This window comes from Electrophorus electricus, chromosome 8, assembly GCF_041902795.1.
Source record: "Electrophorus electricus isolate QZ-2024a chromosome 8, ASM4190279v1, whole genome shotgun sequence".
In the NCBI taxonomy this organism is placed as follows: domain Eukaryota; kingdom Metazoa; phylum Chordata; class Actinopteri; order Gymnotiformes; family Gymnotidae; genus Electrophorus; species Electrophorus electricus.
In genome coordinates, this window is record NC_137504.1 from 5,137,486 (window position 1) to 5,157,622 (window position 20,137).

General features: G+C 43.7%; 1 protein-coding gene across 13 annotated transcripts in view; it reads left to right on the forward strand.

Moving 5' to 3' along the window:
* The first annotated feature begins 20 nt into the window (after nucleotides 1-20).
* Nucleotides 21-20,137, forward strand: part of cacna1bb (calcium channel, voltage-dependent, N type, alpha 1B subunit, b) — a 103,426-nt gene continuing 83,309 nt past the window's right edge. For all 13 annotated transcript variants that reach the window (XR_014124830.1, XM_035526982.2, XM_081718944.1 and 10 more), the window contains exons 1-2: nucleotides 21-140; nucleotides 2,292-2,431. Coding sequence is in view for 12 of the 13 variants with exons in the window: in XM_035526982.2 (XP_035382875.2) it covers nucleotides 48-140; nucleotides 2,292-2,431 (233 nt within the window). In the remaining variant the exon portion in view is untranslated. The remainder of the gene's footprint in view (nucleotides 141-2,291; nucleotides 2,432-20,137) is intronic.

Here is a 20,137-nt window from a genome sequence, read left to right on the forward strand (position 1 = left end):
ATTAGTATGTCGATGTTTTCCTTGACCCACACACTCCATTTGAATACATGATCTTGGCCACCATCATCGCCAACTGCATTGTACTGGCACTCGAGCAGCATCTCCCTGTAGGTGACAAGACGCCCATGTCCAAACGCCTGGTAAGCTCTCCTTTTATTAGTAGCTATCCTTCGGCTTTTTCTTCGCCCTCTCTCTCCCGCCACTTCACTCCATAAAGAATCTAATGCCATCTTTGATCTCCTTCTTTCTAATGAATTACATTTGTCTTTTTTGCTTATCAATCAAATTCTACCTTTTTGTCAATTTCATGTGGCTACCTACCTATATTGGTGTTACCTTTCCTGCACCCCCTGTGTAAATCAAGTCCCCACTTAAGCACATTAGTAATTTGTGGCCATGCACTCATGCGGGTGACCAGGGACCCTATTAGAGGTGAACCTGTTACCTCTATGTCTGTCTTGGAGCGCCAACCCAAGGCTAAAGGCTTGGCATCCACTCCTGTGGTCCATGCAGGAAGCACATTTGCACCTCATTAAGCCCTACCCTGCTGGGAGCTATTGACATACATATGAACACATGCTCTTTTTGTGACCCATCCCTAACACACACCGAGCAGGCTTTGATTCCTCTCTCCCTGTTATCCTGCTCTGTTTGAACCACCATCTGAACACTATTTGCCCAATCACAGCCATAAAACACTGGCCCTTAGTGACCTATTGCAGAGCAATCAAAGCGGACTCCCCGACGGCTGGAAGGAGGCAATAGCATCCTCTTTATGAGATGGAGTATGTAGGCAGAAATGGCCGTGGCCAGTGCAGTTCTGTTTCTAGAGCAGAGCCACCATGAGACAATGTTCTCCTCAAACGTGGCCACCTGCTCCTGTTCCCAATTAACCCAATGACTGTGAGACACCATCAGCAGCTCCACGTGCCCATTAGCAAACAAAAGATTCTACCCACTGGGTGGAGAGGGGGAGGGTAATCAATACAGAAGGATCCATGCTGTACTCCATTTTAACATGGATGTTATTGCGCTGCTTCTACAGTGTCAGAAACTATGGTGCAGTTAAAAATAGAAGTACTCAGTATGATGGAAATGTACAGTTCTACCTGCAGTTGATGCTCCCATTACTTGTGTGCTAAAACTCTAAAGATGGATAATTATTGAAAATGAATCATTGCGTTGATATATACACATGTAGCCTACTGTCAACACTATCATGCTTATAATCTTCTATCCTCTATTTATGCTCACATCAGGTTTTTAATCAAAATGTCACTTCCCAGACAAAAGTTAATTACATTGAATATTCAATGTTAAGTTATTCAAAACATGAAATTGCTGCATTGGTAATAATACATGATCAGGTAAGTAGCAAACTTAAACTGCATTTAGGCATTAGTCAGCTGCTTAAATATATGCTTTGCTATTGTCTGGCGATCATTTCAAAAACCACACCTCCCTATGACCAGTTTTCTTGTTCAGACATCTAAATAATATATGTTCATTGTCTTCAGTATTTCTGACAGTTATACATGTCATAACCCAAGGACTAAGGAATACATTTAGAAGCCCCATGATCATTTAACTAGCAAAACCTCTACAAAGCACTCCTGAATGTCACTAATGTGCTAAAGCTAGATTATTGTTAGATTTACATTTAAAACTAAGTTGAACGTATATCAAGGTGTTTTTTTTTATAAGCAAGCTTTAAAATTTGACTCATGTGAAAGGGCACAGATGTGCTTGGAAGGAGTGAGGTGGAGGTCAGACCAGTGTAAGTGCCTGAGCTGTCCTGGGACTTTGGAGATATTCATGGGCGAGATTTCAAAGGCAGTGCTGTGGTCAGAGCAGCTCCTTCACAATGATTGACAGAGAGATGTGCTCCTCTATTGTACATGCTCTTCATGCTTTCTTAGATTCAACAAGCTGCACAATGAGCGTATTTCTCCTACAACCAGTTTGGTTAAGCATACACTTTTTGTATATAATAGCTGTATCTACAGAGCTTCACTGGTCATTTTTGTAGTTACTCAGGGGTTTTGTCCAAACTCAACACAGCTTCCCTTCAGTACTGGGCTCTTCACATGGTTTGGACAGCCTTCTCCTCTCCTTACCAGCAGAGTCCCTGTTCCTCAGTCCATTTTGAATGTGTCGGCGTGGAAAGTAGAATATGCTGTCTTTCACTCCTTTGCTCTTTGTCTGTCTTTCCATCCATGCTTCAGTAATTCATCTCGTCATTTGAACAAAGAAGCCGTCCTTTCCTTCATTCCCTCTATCTCTCTTGGCAGGATGACACAGAGCCCTACTTTATTGGAATATTCTGTTTTGAGGCTGGCATTAAGATCATCGCCCTGGGCTTTGTCTTCCACAAAGGCTCCTACCTCCGCAATGGCTGGAACGGAATGGACTTTGTGGTCGTGCTCACTGGGTGAGTTCACAGCCCCAGGATGGAGGCTCACTATGCAGGAGATAGGGGTGTGTGTGTGGGTGTGGGTGTGTGTGTGTGTGAGTGCGTGCATGCGTGTATGCTGGCAAGGGTGTGCGTGGGTGTGTGTGTTTTGTGTGTTCAGGAAATTGGAGGATTTTTGCTGAAGTGCTTATACCACCGTTCTTCTCGGGTTCCTTTCCGTACTGCCGTGAACCCTCTGGTGTGTTTGTCCCTCAGTAAGTAGAATAGGAAGATGTTTATAGACAAAATATGAAGTGTAGACTTGTCTGAGAACTTTCACGGTTCCTTGTACTGCTGCATCAATGGTCTATGTTTGGGATTTAAAGGAGGAGGGTTTGGATATTTCTATATTTTTCCATGAAACAATTTTAAAGTGTGCATCTTTCTCTATCTAGACCTTCCTTTATACAGCAAATATCCAATGCATATTAATTGTCCACAAACAGAATTAAGTAATTTAATGTAAGTTGTACTGAAATCTTTTCTTCTGGCATTTGACAGTCGGTGTGATGCATGCACAGTGTTGGATCCTAAGAACTCCGCTGTCACTAACTCAACTGCCTTTACCCCACACACACTCTACTAAATGGAAAGTTTTACTTGAAAGAACAGAGGAAGATTCATGGTTCAGTGTCTTAATTCCATCTGGAACAGCGGGGCACTTTGCAGACAGCCATCCAGGGGGCAGATGTTGGTCTGCTTACCTGAGGAGCACTGGGTGGTTGACTCAGTTCCGCTGTGTGGCTCTCCTGTCCTCAGCCTGGATCACTGCGCAAAACAGCTGGGAATTTCTCTGTGTTTATACACTTCAACAGCGTAGGACCAGGAGTGGGAAACGTTTTGTCTCGAATCTAGGCGTGACAGTCTGCATTATTTAAAGTGTGTTGCCTGAGCTCTGTTTATTTAACTAGAGCTGATGATTTTTTTTCTGCTTTATGTAATTTAGCTATTGCATTTATTAACTGTAGTGGCAGTCCTGCTGAAACAGTCTGGGTTCAGATGGCTTGCTAATGGGCACAACGGCAGCAATCATCTTCCAGTCCTTGTAAAAACCTATCTTCATTGCTTGCGAGTGCTTCTACTAAACCGCTCTGTAATCTTAGACATACACCAACTCTGTTGTCGGACTTTCACAACGGTATTTTGTTTGCACGTCATAAATTGCTGCCTCACTGTGGCTCACATGCATCACCATGGGGCTCGTCACATCAGTGGAACAGAAATGAACCCTTCAGTGTGCCTGCTGCCACTGTTCCGGCTCAAGGACGGCAGTGACACATCAGCTCACGTAACCTGCCAAACGTGCGCCTCTTATGTTGCGTTCCTGTCCCTTAACCTTTTGTCAGTGACGTACTTATCGTCCCTTGATTTTTCCATATTGCCTCTGTATTGTTTTGTCTTCTTCCTCCTGCTCATCTCTCCCTTATTACCACGTGTGCGTGTTGTACTGGGCCATGACACTTTGCAATTTATGAGCGCGGTGCCGCTTGCTAGTACCAGTTCCAATTATTTATGGAGCAAATAATGGGTGTTCTGAAAAGTGAATAAACAGATAAATCAAGGGCAGAGAGTTGAACGAATGAAAAGAATGAAAAACTGAAGACGTGAACGCAGCAGAGGCAGTAGGACCAAAGGGTCGATGCGTGCTGCAGAGAACTGGGGACCTGAAACACTGGCTGCAAGTGAGCTGCTGAAAACAGCAATTTGTAGGTTTGGTGGAGACCTTAAAGAGAAATCTTTATATCTTGGCCATAATCATACACACATAACTACCAACACAGATTTGGGTCAGATAGATGTGTGTTCATGCACACATTTCAATCATTTCATGAGCTGAAATGGTTACAAAAATTGCTGCTGTAATTGTTTAGACTGAACTACGATCCCTTAAGTGAAATCATGGTCCACTTGTGCTACACTTGAGTTCTGACTGGGGAAATGGGGCATGTGCGACTCTCAGTAGGTCATAAAATCCAAATCGCTAACCTTCTGACTCCTGCCGCAAATCAAACTACAAAACCTTCACTAAAATACACCACACATTGCTGCATAGGCGGTAGTGTGTCTTTGGTGTTTGGTGTTTCTATATGAAAAGATGCCAAAATATTGAAATACTTTACTTCAACCTTTTAATTAGACATTTAGAATTATGGTTAAAGTAAGTCCTCTGTGGCCAAAGGTATGCTGACAGCCACACTAATTACTGAGTATATGTGTTTGTCACGCCAATTGCTAACAGGTATATAAAGAAAAAGGTTTATTTAACGAAAGAGAGTGCATTTGGTGTGCGTTACCCGATCAGATCAGAAATGTTTGAAGGGACGATGTCCTACACACTCCCAGACAGAGCTCTGTTGTTACCATCGGCTACCGTTACCTCGACAACAGAAGCCTGGCCCCGTGCTGTCCTCAAGCAACCCCCTGATTCCGGGAGATGATGGAATGTCTTCTCCTGCAGCATCTTCCTCATCCCAGTCTGCCACCCACTGCCCCAGCTCCCATCCACCAAAGGCCATCCACACCTGGTTTTCCCACGAAAGTGCTCCTTATTAACTCTCAGCTTCACATGCTATGGACTGATCACACCCTCATCCTCTCCCCCCACCCCCGCCCTCCAGCACTCCCCACTGCCCGATTATAGTTCTGATTAATTCAATGATGCTTTCGTTCACGGCGAGGTGCTTACAGCGTGGAATGCCTGCATCTTTGCACTCCTCCTAAACGATGATTTATACTCTGGCGGCACTGTGCAGCTGGCAGGACTGCTGGGAGCATCAGGAGATCCAGAGTAGGATAAATGTTATTGTTTTTGAATGCTATTGTTTTCACAAAGGGAAAGAGAGAGAGAGAGAGAGAGAGAGAGAGAGAGAGAGAGAGAGAGAGCGAGAGTCAACCTGCTGTCACTTAGCACCTGAGTAACTGCTGTCAGTAATCACGTACTATAATCTCTATACAGTGCTCTCCATCTGTTTGTCTTGCTTCCCTCTCTCTGTGTAACCTTTGTACCTGTGATAACTGCTCCAACATGGCAGGTAATAAACCTACATCTGCAAGTGGCACTATCTGGTGGACATGAAGAGGCTGCATCTGAAAGAGAGGTTAATATGCTGTGTGTGTGTGTGTGTGTGTGTGTGTGTGTGTGTGTGTGTGTATGGGTGTGTGTGTGTGTGTGTGTGTGTGTGTGTGTGTGTGGGTGTGTGTGTGTGTGTGTGTGTGTGTGTGTGTGTGTGTGTTTGTGAGTTGTGCTATACATGGCTATGCTCGAACACACGTTCTCTCATATACAACAAACACACGTTCACTTGTATACAACAAATCCAACCGCTCCCTCTGCCCCTGGGGTCTCTTCCTTTTTCACTGCTAGATCATTAATAGATTCTCCTGTACATGAACACAAGAATGTTTTGTATAACTTTTTTTTTTCCTGAAGACTTCAATTCCATCCCAAATCCCAAGATTTTCTGGAAAACATTCATCCAATGTCAGCAAAGACATTGATGTGTGAGATCAGATTTGTTGGTTAATTGGTTATTTGAATAATAGAAAATTATACTGTTGCTATACTCCCTCCATGTATTCCATGTATTCGAACCTTCATGTGAAGCACTGGTGTTCGTTAGGGCGCGGAGGCACTCACTGGGGCTTTTCTCCTCGTGCTCAGTGGCTCCGCTCTGCTGTCCTCCCGCAGACGCTGCCTGGCTGCACTTGGGTCAGCCCGACTCGATATGCGACTGCTGGGTGAAACGGCTGGTGCAGCTCTGGGGACAGGCGCACCTTTGCGTCCTGCACCCATGAGACAGGAGGAGCTGTTAATGTGAGAATGACTCTGTGTCTGTTGCCCTTGGGTACGGATCGATAGCGCAGAGCTCAGGAACACAACGAGCAGACAAGCACACACCCAAGCCGAGCGGTCTAGGCTAAAAGAGTTTACACGATATTTATTTCTATTGCCATCAGCCAACATGTAGGTTTAAGCTTACTTGGGATTCTCTGATGTGTTCCTTATCTAGAGAGGATAGCCTTATGCTCGGTCCATTAAATACCTTTTCTTCCTGATGATCATGGTATTTGCGTTTTATGTGTAAAGATATGTGGACGAAGCCATTGGTCAGTACAGACCTGAGATTGAAGTTAAACATGAAGAGTATTTTTCTAAGTATCAGGTGCATACAGCAGATCTGCTCCTTCGAAGCAGCATAAGCTGTGGAACGTTTGCCTTGCCTGGGTTCGTTTCCTCCCATTAGCCCCCCTTGATCAGCGTGCCTCCTTTAGACTCTCCGTCCACTTAGGCTCAGAGCTACATCATTCCCCAGACAGGCACAGCGCATGAGGGGCCCAGCCAGACTGTCCTCACATCATTCTGAGTATGGGGTGCTCAGTAGGAGCCCTGACGTTTAGGCTGCTGCCTGTTACTATGGTTACAGCACAGCCCCTCCCCCCTGACATGGAGTAAACTGATGAGTGGGCTGTTTGCCTCGGTCTGTGATAACCCAGGGTAGGTAGGTCCCCGAGGGCAGGACAGGTATGACCCTGAGGGCAGGCAGTACTAGGTGCACTGTGTGAGTGGGTGGGGGGGCTACTCAATCAAACACATTCCTCGTCTTTGTAGGGCTCATCTTCTATCTCTGCGTCCGGTCCGCACGTGGGTCACATCGTCTCTGGCTGTTATGCCCGCGTCACTCGTCATGCTCCGAGCTCTAGCCGTGGCAAGCAGTCCCTGTTCCATGGCACTCCTGCCGGGCGCCAAAGCCCTGACTTCAAAGAAGAGCAGGAGGGCCCGGGCTGCTTTCATGTATTCGTTGCCCGGCAAAGCAGTGGCTGCCTTCAAAGTGGCGGCGACTCACTTTGCTCCGTCCCCAACGACAAGGGCTCGAGTGCCATTTGAACGCTCGCCAGTGCCTCCTCACACAGAGGGCGACGCTCTCCCTCGAGGTCTGATGCCGAGCTTTGTGTATGCACACACGTGTGTCCTCGTGGGTGTAGAAATCGTGTAGCAGTGACGCGCACAGGAGCCAGGGCTGGTACTGCTGCTGAATGCTGTGTTCATTCTCCTCACCTGAGCACATGCTCTACAAGCTGTGTGTGACGCACCCAGTTCCAACAGCACTGGGGGCGATGGGGTCAGTGGGATGATAAAGCAATTAGTGTTTGTGGGAAGGTAATGTGTGTTGGCGGGACATGTTTGTTTTAGGGTGCGTCTACCTAGAGCCTGAGAGACAAACAGCACGAGCCAAGACGTCACACATAATGGATAATGTAGTTCTGACAATTAGTGTCCTCATCATTAAAGCCACTTTGAAGCAGGTCCCTGCTTCTTCAGTATGGACACCTCTGTCTGCTTCTTCTGTCTCCCTTTTTCTCTACTGTCCTCTGTAGACTACACTTGCTGTTTACTCCTTGCAGAAAAAAAGGAATTTTTTTAAATTGACCTAACTTGATCATTGACCCTCCCCCTACGCAGCCTGATTTTTTTCAATCACTGGGGGCTCCACTATAAGCTCTGAACATTTTAGAATATTGTGATAAGGTTTTGTTCTTGCTTAGTCTCCTGAAAAGTGGGTATTTTGAAAATAGATGGCTGTGGTGTGACAGTGATGCTCGCTGAGTTGTTTTCTTTTGAGAGGCTTTGTGAGATGTTTTCCCTGAGCTGCATGTTGCTTTCAAGACTTGACAGAAGTGATGCTGACAAGCTCTTCATTGGGCACGTGACTACGGGCCATGTGTAGGTCTCAATCTTTCACTCACTCACTCACTCACTCACTCGCTCGCTCACTCAGTCTCTCACTCCCTCTTTCTCTTTCTCTCACTCTGTTTCTCTTTCTCTCTCAGTCTCTCAGTCTCTCTCTCTCTCTCTCTCTCTCTCTCTCTCTCTCTCTCTCTCTCTTTTCCCCCATTTCTCCCACTTTAGTAAAGCACACAGAATATTTTACCTTTTCTGTCTTCCATAGAAAAGCTTGTGTGGTCTCATAATGATATGGTCTCTGTGCAGGTGTTTCATTTCTTCCATACACAATGCCAGTCTGTTGTATTTACATGTCTCCTGCAGGTGTTTGCTTCACACACACAACCGACCTGTGCTAGAGATGTGGGCCCTTTTAGCCTCTGATTATGACTCTGCTTCTGTCTCGTTTATGAGGGGGGGAACAAAAAAAACAAACCTCATGGGTTTCATTTTGATTTGTATATTACAGCCCCTTTATTACGGTGCACAGATGGCATTACTAGTACTATTGGAGTCCTTCTGTAAGTAGGCTTTATATCATTATATCATTATTTGATTTTTAGGCTTTATATTATTATTAGTTTCTTCTGTCTTACACAAAACACATACTCACAAAACCAAGTTTGTATAGCTCTATGCCTCATTTACAACACCTTTTAAACCTCTCTGATTGTCCCTTGTACTAATGATGAACCTCACTGAAACTCCCACAGTGAGACTCCTCATATACTGAGGCTCATCCTACAATGAGACTTCTCCTACAGTGAGAGATTCCTCCCACAAACAATGAACAGGAGTATCATGTTCTAGTGATCTCACTGCCCACCCTGTTTAGTGTTTACTCCAAGCTACGTTTCTGACTGACTTTTTTCAACTTTCTACTACAAGAGTTTTAAGATCTTCAAATTAGTTGCTTTTAACTTTCCTAATTCTTGGCTGAGATGAAAAATCATGGAGCGGCCTTCTGGGATTTTTTTTTTCTCTCTAAAATCATCACCTATGGTAAACACTTTTTAAAATCCGAAGGATGTACAGAGTTGAGACCTGTTGATCTTTAGCTCTACTTCGGTCGTCTCTTTCGTCCGGTTCTCCTTCCCCAGATGGCGTTCCCCATCTCTGCTCTGCAATGATCTGGCCCTCTGATCTTCACCAAGGGCCCACTCCAGCTGCAGACACTGCGAGAGAGGGGCCACAACCCTCCTCTTGACCCTGCTTTATGAGTGACGCCCCTCACGAGGTTAACACGAGACCTGGCCCTCTCTGTAACCAGCTCGCTCACATTTAATCTCCTCAGAAATGTGATTAGCATATAACTGAAATATTTGCTCCTACCTACGACCCATGACTGCATATGCTGCTAATGCAAAATGTCACAAAAGCAAAATTAGACACGTGTGCTGACATTAACAGCTCTGTTGCTTAAAACATGAACAGAGCAAGATGGAATCATGACAAAACAGCTGCCGTTCTGCACCACTGTGTAAACGTGGTATGACTCTCTGGAAGTGATTGGCAGGTTCTGAGAACGTGATCTCACACAGTTGAAGCAGGCCTCCATGTGTTGGAAGAGCGGGAACGATCAAGTTGATTTCGGAAGGAAACACTTTCCGCTGATTACCTTATATGTCATGCAGTGACACTGTCACAGTGAACATCGTCATTAAATTTGATGATAACGAAACGATAATAGGCCTGCTCTCCTATAAGGACCAGCCTACAGAGAGGAGGTTAGTTCCCTGATACACTGGGACCAGAAGAATATTCTTTCACTCAACGTCAGCAAGACCAAGGAGCTGACGTTGGACTTTCCAAAGAAGGAGCTGTAGCACATGCCCATTATCATCAATGGGACTACAGTAGAGATGGTCAGCAGCTTTAGGTTCCTCTGCATAAACACCACCAAGGCCCTCACATGGACCATGCACACCACTCGCGTGGTGAAAAGGCACAACAGTCTTTTCTGTCTCTGAAGGTTGCGGAGGTTCGAATGCCTGCATCCTCGGCATGTTCTACACCTGCACGGTGGAGTGTGTCCTGTCAAGCTGCATCATCGCCTGGTATGAGAAGCGCACCGCTCTGGACCAGAAAGCTCTGCAGACGGTGGTAAGGACAGCTTAACACATCACTGCGGTTGAACTCCCATCATTTCTGGAGCTGTACACCAAAAGCTGTCTGAGGAAGTCCAAGAGGATCACAAGAGACGCCACCTACCCAAGTCACAGTATGTTCTTACTGTTGCAAGATGGTTCAGAAGCATACAAACCACAACCTGCCAACAGATTCTTTCCACAGGCCATCAGACGACTGAACAGCCAGTAGTACTCTAGCGCGGCCTGTACTCTCATATACTCACACTCACATGGAGAATCCATCCCTCACCAGTTGCTTTGCACGTTACATGCATTGTCATGTAAAATATCTTGGACAATAATATATAATATTTTGTGGCATACTACTACTACCACCACTCAACTCATTCTGTCTCTGACACAGTGTCTTGGATTGTATTGCAATGTATGTATGATGAATGCGTGGTGTGTGGAAGGCATTTGTATAACTGTGTATTTTTATATTTTTTTAAATATATATATATATATATTTTTGCACATCTATATACACAGATTTACTTTTTTAGGATATGGACATGGTAATATTCACAGGTATATTTTTTGTAAATCAATCCTGCAAGAGTATAAGAAGTAAACACTTAAGCTTTTCACCCACCTAACTCGTGTGTATGTGCGTCATGATACAATTTATTTGATTTGATTTGAAAGGCTGAATGTGGGGCTTTTTAGCTTATCTTCAGTACTGCTGTTGGTATGTTTATGTTTTTAGAGCTGTGGCTTCGGTTTTATATTTAAGAGACTATACATGCTTGTAAATGTGTTTGTGCGTATGTGTATGCCGCTCTGTTTGTGTGTGTGTGTGGGAAAGAGTTATGGAGGGGACCGGAGTCATTTGCGGTGGTGTTGGTGACATTTGCGTCAGCTCCGTTGTATGGCTTTCTCCCTGAGGAAGGGGGTCACCTTTTGGTGTCATGGCATGTGTGACATGGCTGCAGCCCTGTGTCTGTAAAAGAGCCAGAATGAGTTCCAGCTCGGGGGTTGAGAAGGTGTGGAGAACCAAGGAGAGTAGAAGAGGTTGGGCAGAGAAGGGGTGAGGGGGAGCGGTAGAAAGGAGGGGTGGAGAGTAGGGATGGAGAAGGGGCCAGAGAGGAGTTGTGGAGGATGGGTGGAGAGACAGGATGGAGGATGGGTAGAGAAGAGAGTTGGAGAAGGAGTGGAGAGGATGGGTGGAGAATGGATGGAGAAGGGGGATGGACGCCACATGTCCGAGACATGGCTGTTTAATGATTGTAATCATGCTTCACTAATGAGCAAAAAGCATTTGTATTCTTAGCACTAGTAGTGGTTCATTTGATTACCCCTGGCCACTGGCGTTATGTACTCATCAGACTCTGGTTTTATTGCGTTGTCTCTGTGGTCATATTTGTGTCTGCTCCCCATCTCATGAGGCAGTTAGATACTGACCCCAATATCACAGCTAACACTGAGGGATATGAGAGCATACACTTACTGTTCAATAATTAAAAGCATTGATCATCCCTGTCTGCATGTGTTCTCCTAATTCCATCAGGGCCAGCAGGGCAGACTCTGGGGGAATATGTGGGCTAGGGAATTTTATGAGGGCTATAATGAGTGCTTTGCTGCACTTACTATCCAGCTGAGGAGAGAGAGAAGAGGAGAGGGGAAGCATGAAGTGGGGTACAGCCCGAGTCAGTCTCTGTTCGAGGGAAGTGTCAGAGAAAGCCCAGTGCCACACACTGCTTATCAGCACACTCTCAGACGAAGCAGGATCATGAAAAACAAGCTTCTCTACACTCAGTCTGAGAAAAGAGTGCGCTTCCCCCATCCTGGGCCAGAGTTGTTTTTGCCTCTGTTACTGTTCCTTTTTTCCCTGTTATTGTATTGTATTTGATTTTTACTTTTTGCAGTAATTTGACACACTAGCAGACAGGAGTTTGTCATTTGATTAGGGTGTCACGAATTGTTTGTGCAGTGTTTTTTCTCTGTGTGTATGCTACCTTTGTTCCAGAGGAAGATGGCGAGGACCTGGGCGGAAGTGTGAACAGGTAGGAGGATAGAGAGGGAAAGATTACATGAGGGTTTGAAAGGAAGAGGGGACCAGCGGGAGCTTCTGGGTGGATTAGGCCGACATGGCCGGCTAGAGCCTGAGGGGCAGCCTCTTGCCTGGGCCTGACAGGCGTGGTGATCTCTTTGGCATACCAATCCTGCAGAACGGAGCCCTGCTTTTTTCCTCTGGCTTGTCCTGCGCTGCACATCTCTTCCTTCTGATGTGAAGTGCTTCGCATTGCTCTTGGGCTTGTTGTCGTTCTGTTTTTCAGCGATGATGAACAGCAGTGCTCTTGAACTGTGCAGCCAGCTGACGCTTGCGTACTATGTGACTTTGATTTTCTGCCAAATGTGGAAGTTAGATCTAATGATATAATATATTAATGAAATAATATAAATGAACTACTTTCTCAGTCAATAAAAATGACTGAGTGCTTTGTGTGAGCATGAATATGTGCACTGGGGAAGATATGAGTGTTGTTACATGCATTGAGTAATAGGACTGTGAGATATGCAGTGAGAATGCTGTGAGCGTCAGTATATACAGTGTAAATAATGTGAGTGTGAGTATATGCAGTGTGAGTATATTTGCTATGCCAACATGAATGTTTCAGTGTTTGCTTTCAGGTTTCTACTCGTTGTAATGAGGACTCATTACATGATGTGTCAGAGCAGTAGCGGTAATGTGTTCTAAGTGTGGACGTATGTGTTAACGTGTGAAGACAGGGTTTGAAGGTGCTTGAGAGTAGTCCAATTCACAGCTTTTTTGTTTAAATATTCATTCCAAAGAAGCTTAATAGAATTTGTAAGAAGAATGAATGTGAACTCTCAACACAAAAAATTCACTCAAGGTTTACTTACTCCATAACATTGTATCACTAGCCATATCTTCTAGGGTTTCTCATAAAGCATAAATACAAGCTGAGTAAAGTTCTTTACATGACCTACCTCTAGTTGTAATCATGGTATGGAGACACCACCATGGCATGGGGTCCAGAGAAGAACATCTTTCTCTTGCTGAGTCTCATCTCCTGCATGGTGCTGACCTTTGGCTGACCTCAAGGAGGAGTTGGAATGGTTTGTGCAGTTGCTGAAGTGCACACTCGTGTCTGCTGAAATTGCCCGTGAGCTCTCAGACACTGGCTGGCCACCTCTGTCTAGAGCCCTACCTCAGTTCTTCACTGCTCTGCAGCCCAGGGAGTCCAGAAGCAGGTGGAGGGGCCTCAGATCCCGGTGTGCCATACACACTCACACACACACTCAAGAATTAGTTCCCTACTGCTTCTCAGCTTTCATTAAAAAAACAACAACAACAAAAAAACCAAAAACAAACAAAAAACAACTAATAATCTGTGAAAATTATAGTAAGGTTATTTTACCTAAAGAAGAAGCCCATTCTTAGGCTGTCCCAGACATGGCACAATCTACAGTAAGCAGTATTAGTACTGTACTGCATTGAATCACTACTGTTGTCACCTGACTCACTATGGTATCAGGATAAGATCATGCGTGTTTGACTACATCACTGAGGAAAGTCATTATCTCTGCTCTTGTTCAACGGTGAGTTTTTATTCAATCAACATGCCACATTGCACTTATGACAATGAGGAATTCATTAATTTCTTAACAGTTTAGCAGATTTTGTTGTTAAATTTCCTGTTTCCTCTAACTCTTTGACCTTGCTGGCTGGAGATCAGAACTAATTGTGCAGCAGTGATCCCTAGAGGAACAAACTGAATAGATTGTCTGCAGCATGGTGAGGGAAGCAAAAATATGACATTTGTTTAAGTTGTTTCAGGAAGTTGGTCCTGACTGGCAGGCTCAAGATATACCATCCAATAAGTCTTCCAGGAGTGGTCTCAGGAGATACCATCACATCTGGAGGTGAAAATGGGGGTGGTTCAAACCTTTTGTGATTCTTCTCTCTGCATTACTGGTATCATTATAAGGATATGCAAAGCTTGCCTGTTTTCTCTCTGCTTGGATTTTATCGTGGTGATATTTAGATATCAGTTACAAGGTCTATTTAATTTTTTTTATGTAAGTGTAAACATATTAAATTTGGCGGCATGTGTTTTGCACAGCAGTTTATGCACAAACCACACTGCAGTTTACACACAGTTACAGGCAGCCATAAGTTTGGCTAACAAAGCTTTTATATACAATGTGCTCTGGTTAATGCAGTATGAATTGACAGCGACTCATGATGAACTACGTTCATCACCATGCTGTGTTTTAGGAACAGGGCACCGAACACCGGGGAGGCTTTTTAGTCTCCATGGCAATTGATTTTAGTGCTGGCTGTCTGTGATTTGTGAGGAATGATTGGAGACTGGGGGGGGGGGGGGGGGTGAACCTACTGGATAATACCAGATTTACTCTCATGATTCTACCCAGAATGTAAAGCTTGGTGCCACCTTGGTAAACCTACTGGTTAATACCAGATTTAATCTCATGATTCTACCCAGAATGTAAAGCTTGGTGCCACCTTGGGAAACCTGCTGGTTAATACCAGATTTACTCTCATGATTCTACACAGAATGTAAAGCTTGTTGCCACCTTGGTAAACTTACTGGTTAATACTAGAATTACTCTCATGATTCTACCCAGAATGTAAAGCTTGGGGCCACCTTGGTAAACCTACTGGTTAATACCAGATTTACTCTCATGATTCTACCCAGAATGTAAAGCTTGGTGCCACCTTGGTAAACCTACTGGATAATACCAGATTTACACTCATGATTCTACCCAGAATGTAAAGCTTCGTGCCACTTTGGTAAACCGTACTGGGACGTCGGATGGATTGAAGATCAAAGTCAAACTGAACCAGAACAATTGCTGCTATTGCAAAATTCCACATCTTTGCCATTAAAATTATTATGTAAAATTATCAGTATATCTAGGTTTTAGACAGAATGAATGGTAGCATGTTTATATTATATGTGGCTTGCAAGAACATGTTTTTCAGATAGGTTAAGCTGATTAAAAAAAATCCGTGGAGCAGAATAGCTGCAGGTTTTGTCAGGATGCTGTATCCATACCGCTGTATGCATGCCACTACCTCACAAACTGCCAGGTAGTAACAGATAGCTGCCCTTTTAGCAGTGCTGAAATAATGCCAGGTAGCAGCTACTACCCACCACTGTACAGTGTACTCGGAAAGAGCTTTCTGACTAGTCTTCCTCTTCTCCATCCCCTTTTCTCTCTCTCTCTCTCTCTCTCTCTCTCTCTCTCTCTCTCTCTCTCGCCTTCTCACTCTCTCTCATTTACCCTCTCAGGCTTCTCCTACCAAAGGTCCTCCGACCTCTTCAACTGACATTTAAAATGTTAATACCTGTTCAGATCTAAAGAAAGGCATCCTGATGCTCAGGGTCATTCCCTGCCATGCGACATTCCCTGCCATGCGACATTCCCTGCCACTGCAGCCCTCATCTTAGCAGCTTTTACTCCAACTGGCTCTTCAAAGCAGCCTCTATTTCTAAATCCCTCTGACACGGGGCCAGTGATGCCTCTATCCGGTTTACTGCATGTATTTAGTAATCTGCACGTTCTAAACAACAGATGATATTGTCAGGTGCTACGCAGATTGCTACCTCAAAGTAAATAAGCACAGGTGTTATATTCTTACTTGTTCCTGGGTTTTTGTAATACTGTCGGTAAACTAACAAAAAGAGTAGTGTGATCCTTCTCAGTCGTCCCCATGTGTCTCTCTGTCAGACTGATGCTGTGCTCCAATAAGCCCAGCAGAGTCTCCGTCATGTCACCTTCTTGTTACTATGGTGACAAAGAATGAGCTGTTTCCAGCAAGGTTTATGCTTAAGTACTATCACACACACTTTCTCTCTTTTCTCTGTCATCTGTCTGTCTGTCTGTCTGTCTGTCTGTCTGTCTGTCTGTCTGTCCTCCCGTCTATCTATCTGTCTGTCTCACACACCCTCAGATGCATCCTACATACAAAGTGTACTACTGAATGTAGGCAGCTATTCTTTATTTCTCTCTACACACACATGCATACACACATCTGCAAACATGCATGCACACATGCACAGAAAGCAGCACTACTAAACATTGTTATTCTCATTTGAATCTAAACAATAGGTTTAATCTTAATAACACAAATATATTTCCTAAACATAAAATTTTATATATTTTATGCTGCCCCAAAAGTACTTGAAACCTGTTACCAGAGGCAATTTGATTGACGAATATGGAGGGAAAACCATGTCCCTTTCTGGCTCATTGTTAGACACAGATATGAGTGATACCTACAGTAGAATGAAATGTCAGCCACAAACATGGTGTGTTTGTGGTATACACATTAGTTTCTTTTCCTCTTTTTCAAGCCTTTTTGTGTTTAATTTTTTCATAAACCCAGGAATGGTTAATAGAGCTTACATATCGTGAGCCTAGCTTGCTAAACGTAGCAAGTTTGTTCTTTTAAGGAGAGGTTTTGTGGAGGTTGTGTTTCGTGCCTCACTGTGCTCTGATTTCACCTGAAAAATCACATGCTGGATCTGCTTCTGCCTTTACTGTTACTCTATGGGGAAAACTACTTGAGAGCACTTTGACTTGCAGAAGTACAGCATGCACTACAACCAACACCATGAAGAACCACCCTGCTCCTGTGCCACTGCTGATGGAAGCCGCAGTCAAGTCAAGTTCAAGTCAAGTTTGGTTTATTTGTCACATACATAGTCATACACAGTATAACGCGCAGTGAAATGGTTTGAGTGCTCTGTCCAAACTGAGGAGAAAAAAACAAAACAGGGGTGCACAGAGAAATATATATCTATATATATACAAAATATATTAACAATGTATGTACAATATATGTATATTATGTTTATATACACAATGTACAATGTATATATGGAGATATATATATATATATATATATATATATATATATATATATATATATATATATATGTATGTACACAATGTACAGTTCCATCTTACAATTGATGACAATTACAGTGGTGAAGGCTATACTGGCATAACACAGAGAATTTAGGGGATTAAATGAGCTTTTGCTTTTTGGAAGCTGCTTCTGTCTAAAATGCCAAGCTTTCCTTTTGTATTGAGTGTGTTCAGCACGGAGGGAGGAATGATCATGTTCCAGGTGTTGCTGATCCTGACGTCTGTCCGTCATTTTGGAGTCGTGGGATCGGTTATGACGGGAGGGCGTTCCTGTTCTTGTCAGATGACGTCTGCGTTTCTGTCGGCAGAGAGCAATGCTGGTCAGTGTTGGCTGCCCTGGAAAATGGCCTGTGCTTTTACAAAGCCTTTTTGTTTGTTGTGATGGTTGTTGTTGTTTTTGTTTGATAGCAGCAGCTAATTCCAGATGAGAACAGAGCATTTATCCCCACAGAGCGTCTAGCTCAACTGTATGGAGGCAGTGTTGTGGCTGGACCACGGGCTGTGCAGGGGATGGATGAGTGATTGTTTAAGAGGAGCTGAAGGGGAATGGCACCATGGGCTTAATGATGGAACATTGGTGCAGGGAGACAGTGAATGCACAGATGAAAAATGAATAGATAAGACTTTGAATGCATGACGATGGGAAGGCAAAAATAGTGTTGTTCAAAAAAATAGGGCTTGCCCTGCCACAGATGCCGCTGACATGTACAATGGCTTTAAAATGGATCTGATTTAAAACCGTATGAATGTACGTTATTAATTTTAACTTTGCATTTGAGGGTGTGTGTTCTTACATTCTTACTGGCTGTAGTAGGACAGAATACAATGTGAAACTAAAGAAAAACAAAAAGGAAAAATCATATATACATTACCAAATTGTATGCACTATACAAAGTAAACTTGTTCCCTATTATAACAAAGGCATGGGTACGTGTGCATCACTTTTTTGAAGATATATTCTCATTTCTGATCCATTTGATATTTAGCGTCTTGCAAGCCCCAACAAAATTAGTTCTATCTGTGTGAAACATTTTTGCAGGTAACCATACCGCATAAAACCTGCTGAAGGCATTGATGAACCTTGAATCAGTAAGTTTATGCACAGCTCATGCAAGTAAAAAGCACAGTGCAGCACTTGCACATCTACTCCTTGTGCGTCATGTAACAATAGACCATGGTCCAAATGCATCCAATCCTATGCCTAGGGGACTCCATCATTAACCTGTCTGATTTTCTGGGTCTCTCAGTTTCTTTGACAGGTAACATACTTGTACAATATTGCAGAAATTAGTTGTTTACCGTGAGTAATCCAAAGTTATACTGTGCACACTCCTTCTCTAATGTGTTATGTTTGTTGAGTTGCTTTTTTATGATAGTGTCTCACGAGATGTGTGGGAATGTGGTTCATGCAGGGATAGTTAAGGGGTATCTCTCTGCTCTTGACAGATCTGCAGAGAATAAATGACCTCCAACTCTCAGCAAGCAAGCCATTATTATCTAGTACAAAGTTAAGCCATTTCAGAGGACTAACATTTGGCAAGATTCTTCTCTGCTAAATGCACCTATATTCTTCTTCAAAGACATCCTGTTGGACAGAACCACTTCCACTTGTGCTACAATAATCATGAAAGCTCTTCCAGACCCTACTTTCTGTTATACACAAAGGCTGTCAGAAAGACTTAACAACATGAATGAGGCCTGCAGTGGCTCTGACAAGTATTCTGTGTTTTGAGGAACATTCATAATGAGTAGAGTCAAGCTGAGCTTCAAGGCTTTTGGTGATGAGTTACTGTCACTTCAGGCCTGATTTTAATGTCATCCTCTGGAGTATTGGGGGCCTAAGCATTACCTTTAAAAGATATCTCAACATCTGAATGCAACAGGAATGATAAACCTAACAGCCAGTTGGTGTTTGGCAGATGGTTTCCCTGGGTGAGTTTGTTGGCATGTTGTGCAGGATTTTGCTCTCTGAGAGTGTAGAACCACTGCTCCGGAAGAGTGAATTTCATGATTCAGGTGACTTGATTAAAAAGATACACATAGAACCTTCTGGATATATTGTAGATATAACTAAGCACTTTCAGTGAAGGATTTTACAGAATGGAACTCCATGTCCAACTTATCAAGTTCCACAGCTAACATAGTCGCTCACAGATCCAGACAGGGGAATGTGTGGACTGGCTGAGGAGCTAGTTTGGATTTTCCCATTATGAATCCTATATGATATTGCCCCACATTGTCAATGGTTCTAAAGCAAACTACAGCTCCTATTGCTGTTGTTGAAGCCTCAGCAAAGATGCACAATTATTTTCTCTGGCATAAAAGAAATGTGGCTCGTACATAATACCTCGATATTTCAAGATGCTCAAGAGCTTTCAAGACACTTCCTATAGAATCCTTTCTCTCTCTCTCTCTTTCTAGAGGAAGAGTAGCATCCCAAATACTCTCAGCAGTCTCTCAAACTTCTAATGCAGTCTAATGTTAGTGGGGCCAAAAATACAAGAGGGCCATGTAAACTATTGACCGTAAAAAGCACACCTCTCCTAGTATATGCCTTCTCTTCATAAGAGATGTGGTAAGTGAAGCTGTCCAGTTCCAGCCTCATTAGATAAGCAGAGGGTACACCTCCAGATTCAGGTCTTTTAGATCTCTGTGGTTCTCTCATACCACAAAACAATAAAAGTTGTTGGGCATCTGCTTTGAAGACTACAGGGCCCCTCTTAAAGCATAAGAGCACTCCCAAACAGGTGTTTTTCAAATCAGGTCCACAGAGGACTGTGTTATTTAGAGACATCATATGATACTCAACACTTGAGTCGAATACCACCCTGATCTCGTCAGTGGATGATAAACGGCAAAAATGGAGCTCCATGCTCATGCACCTTGTGAATTCTTAGTATCTCTTCC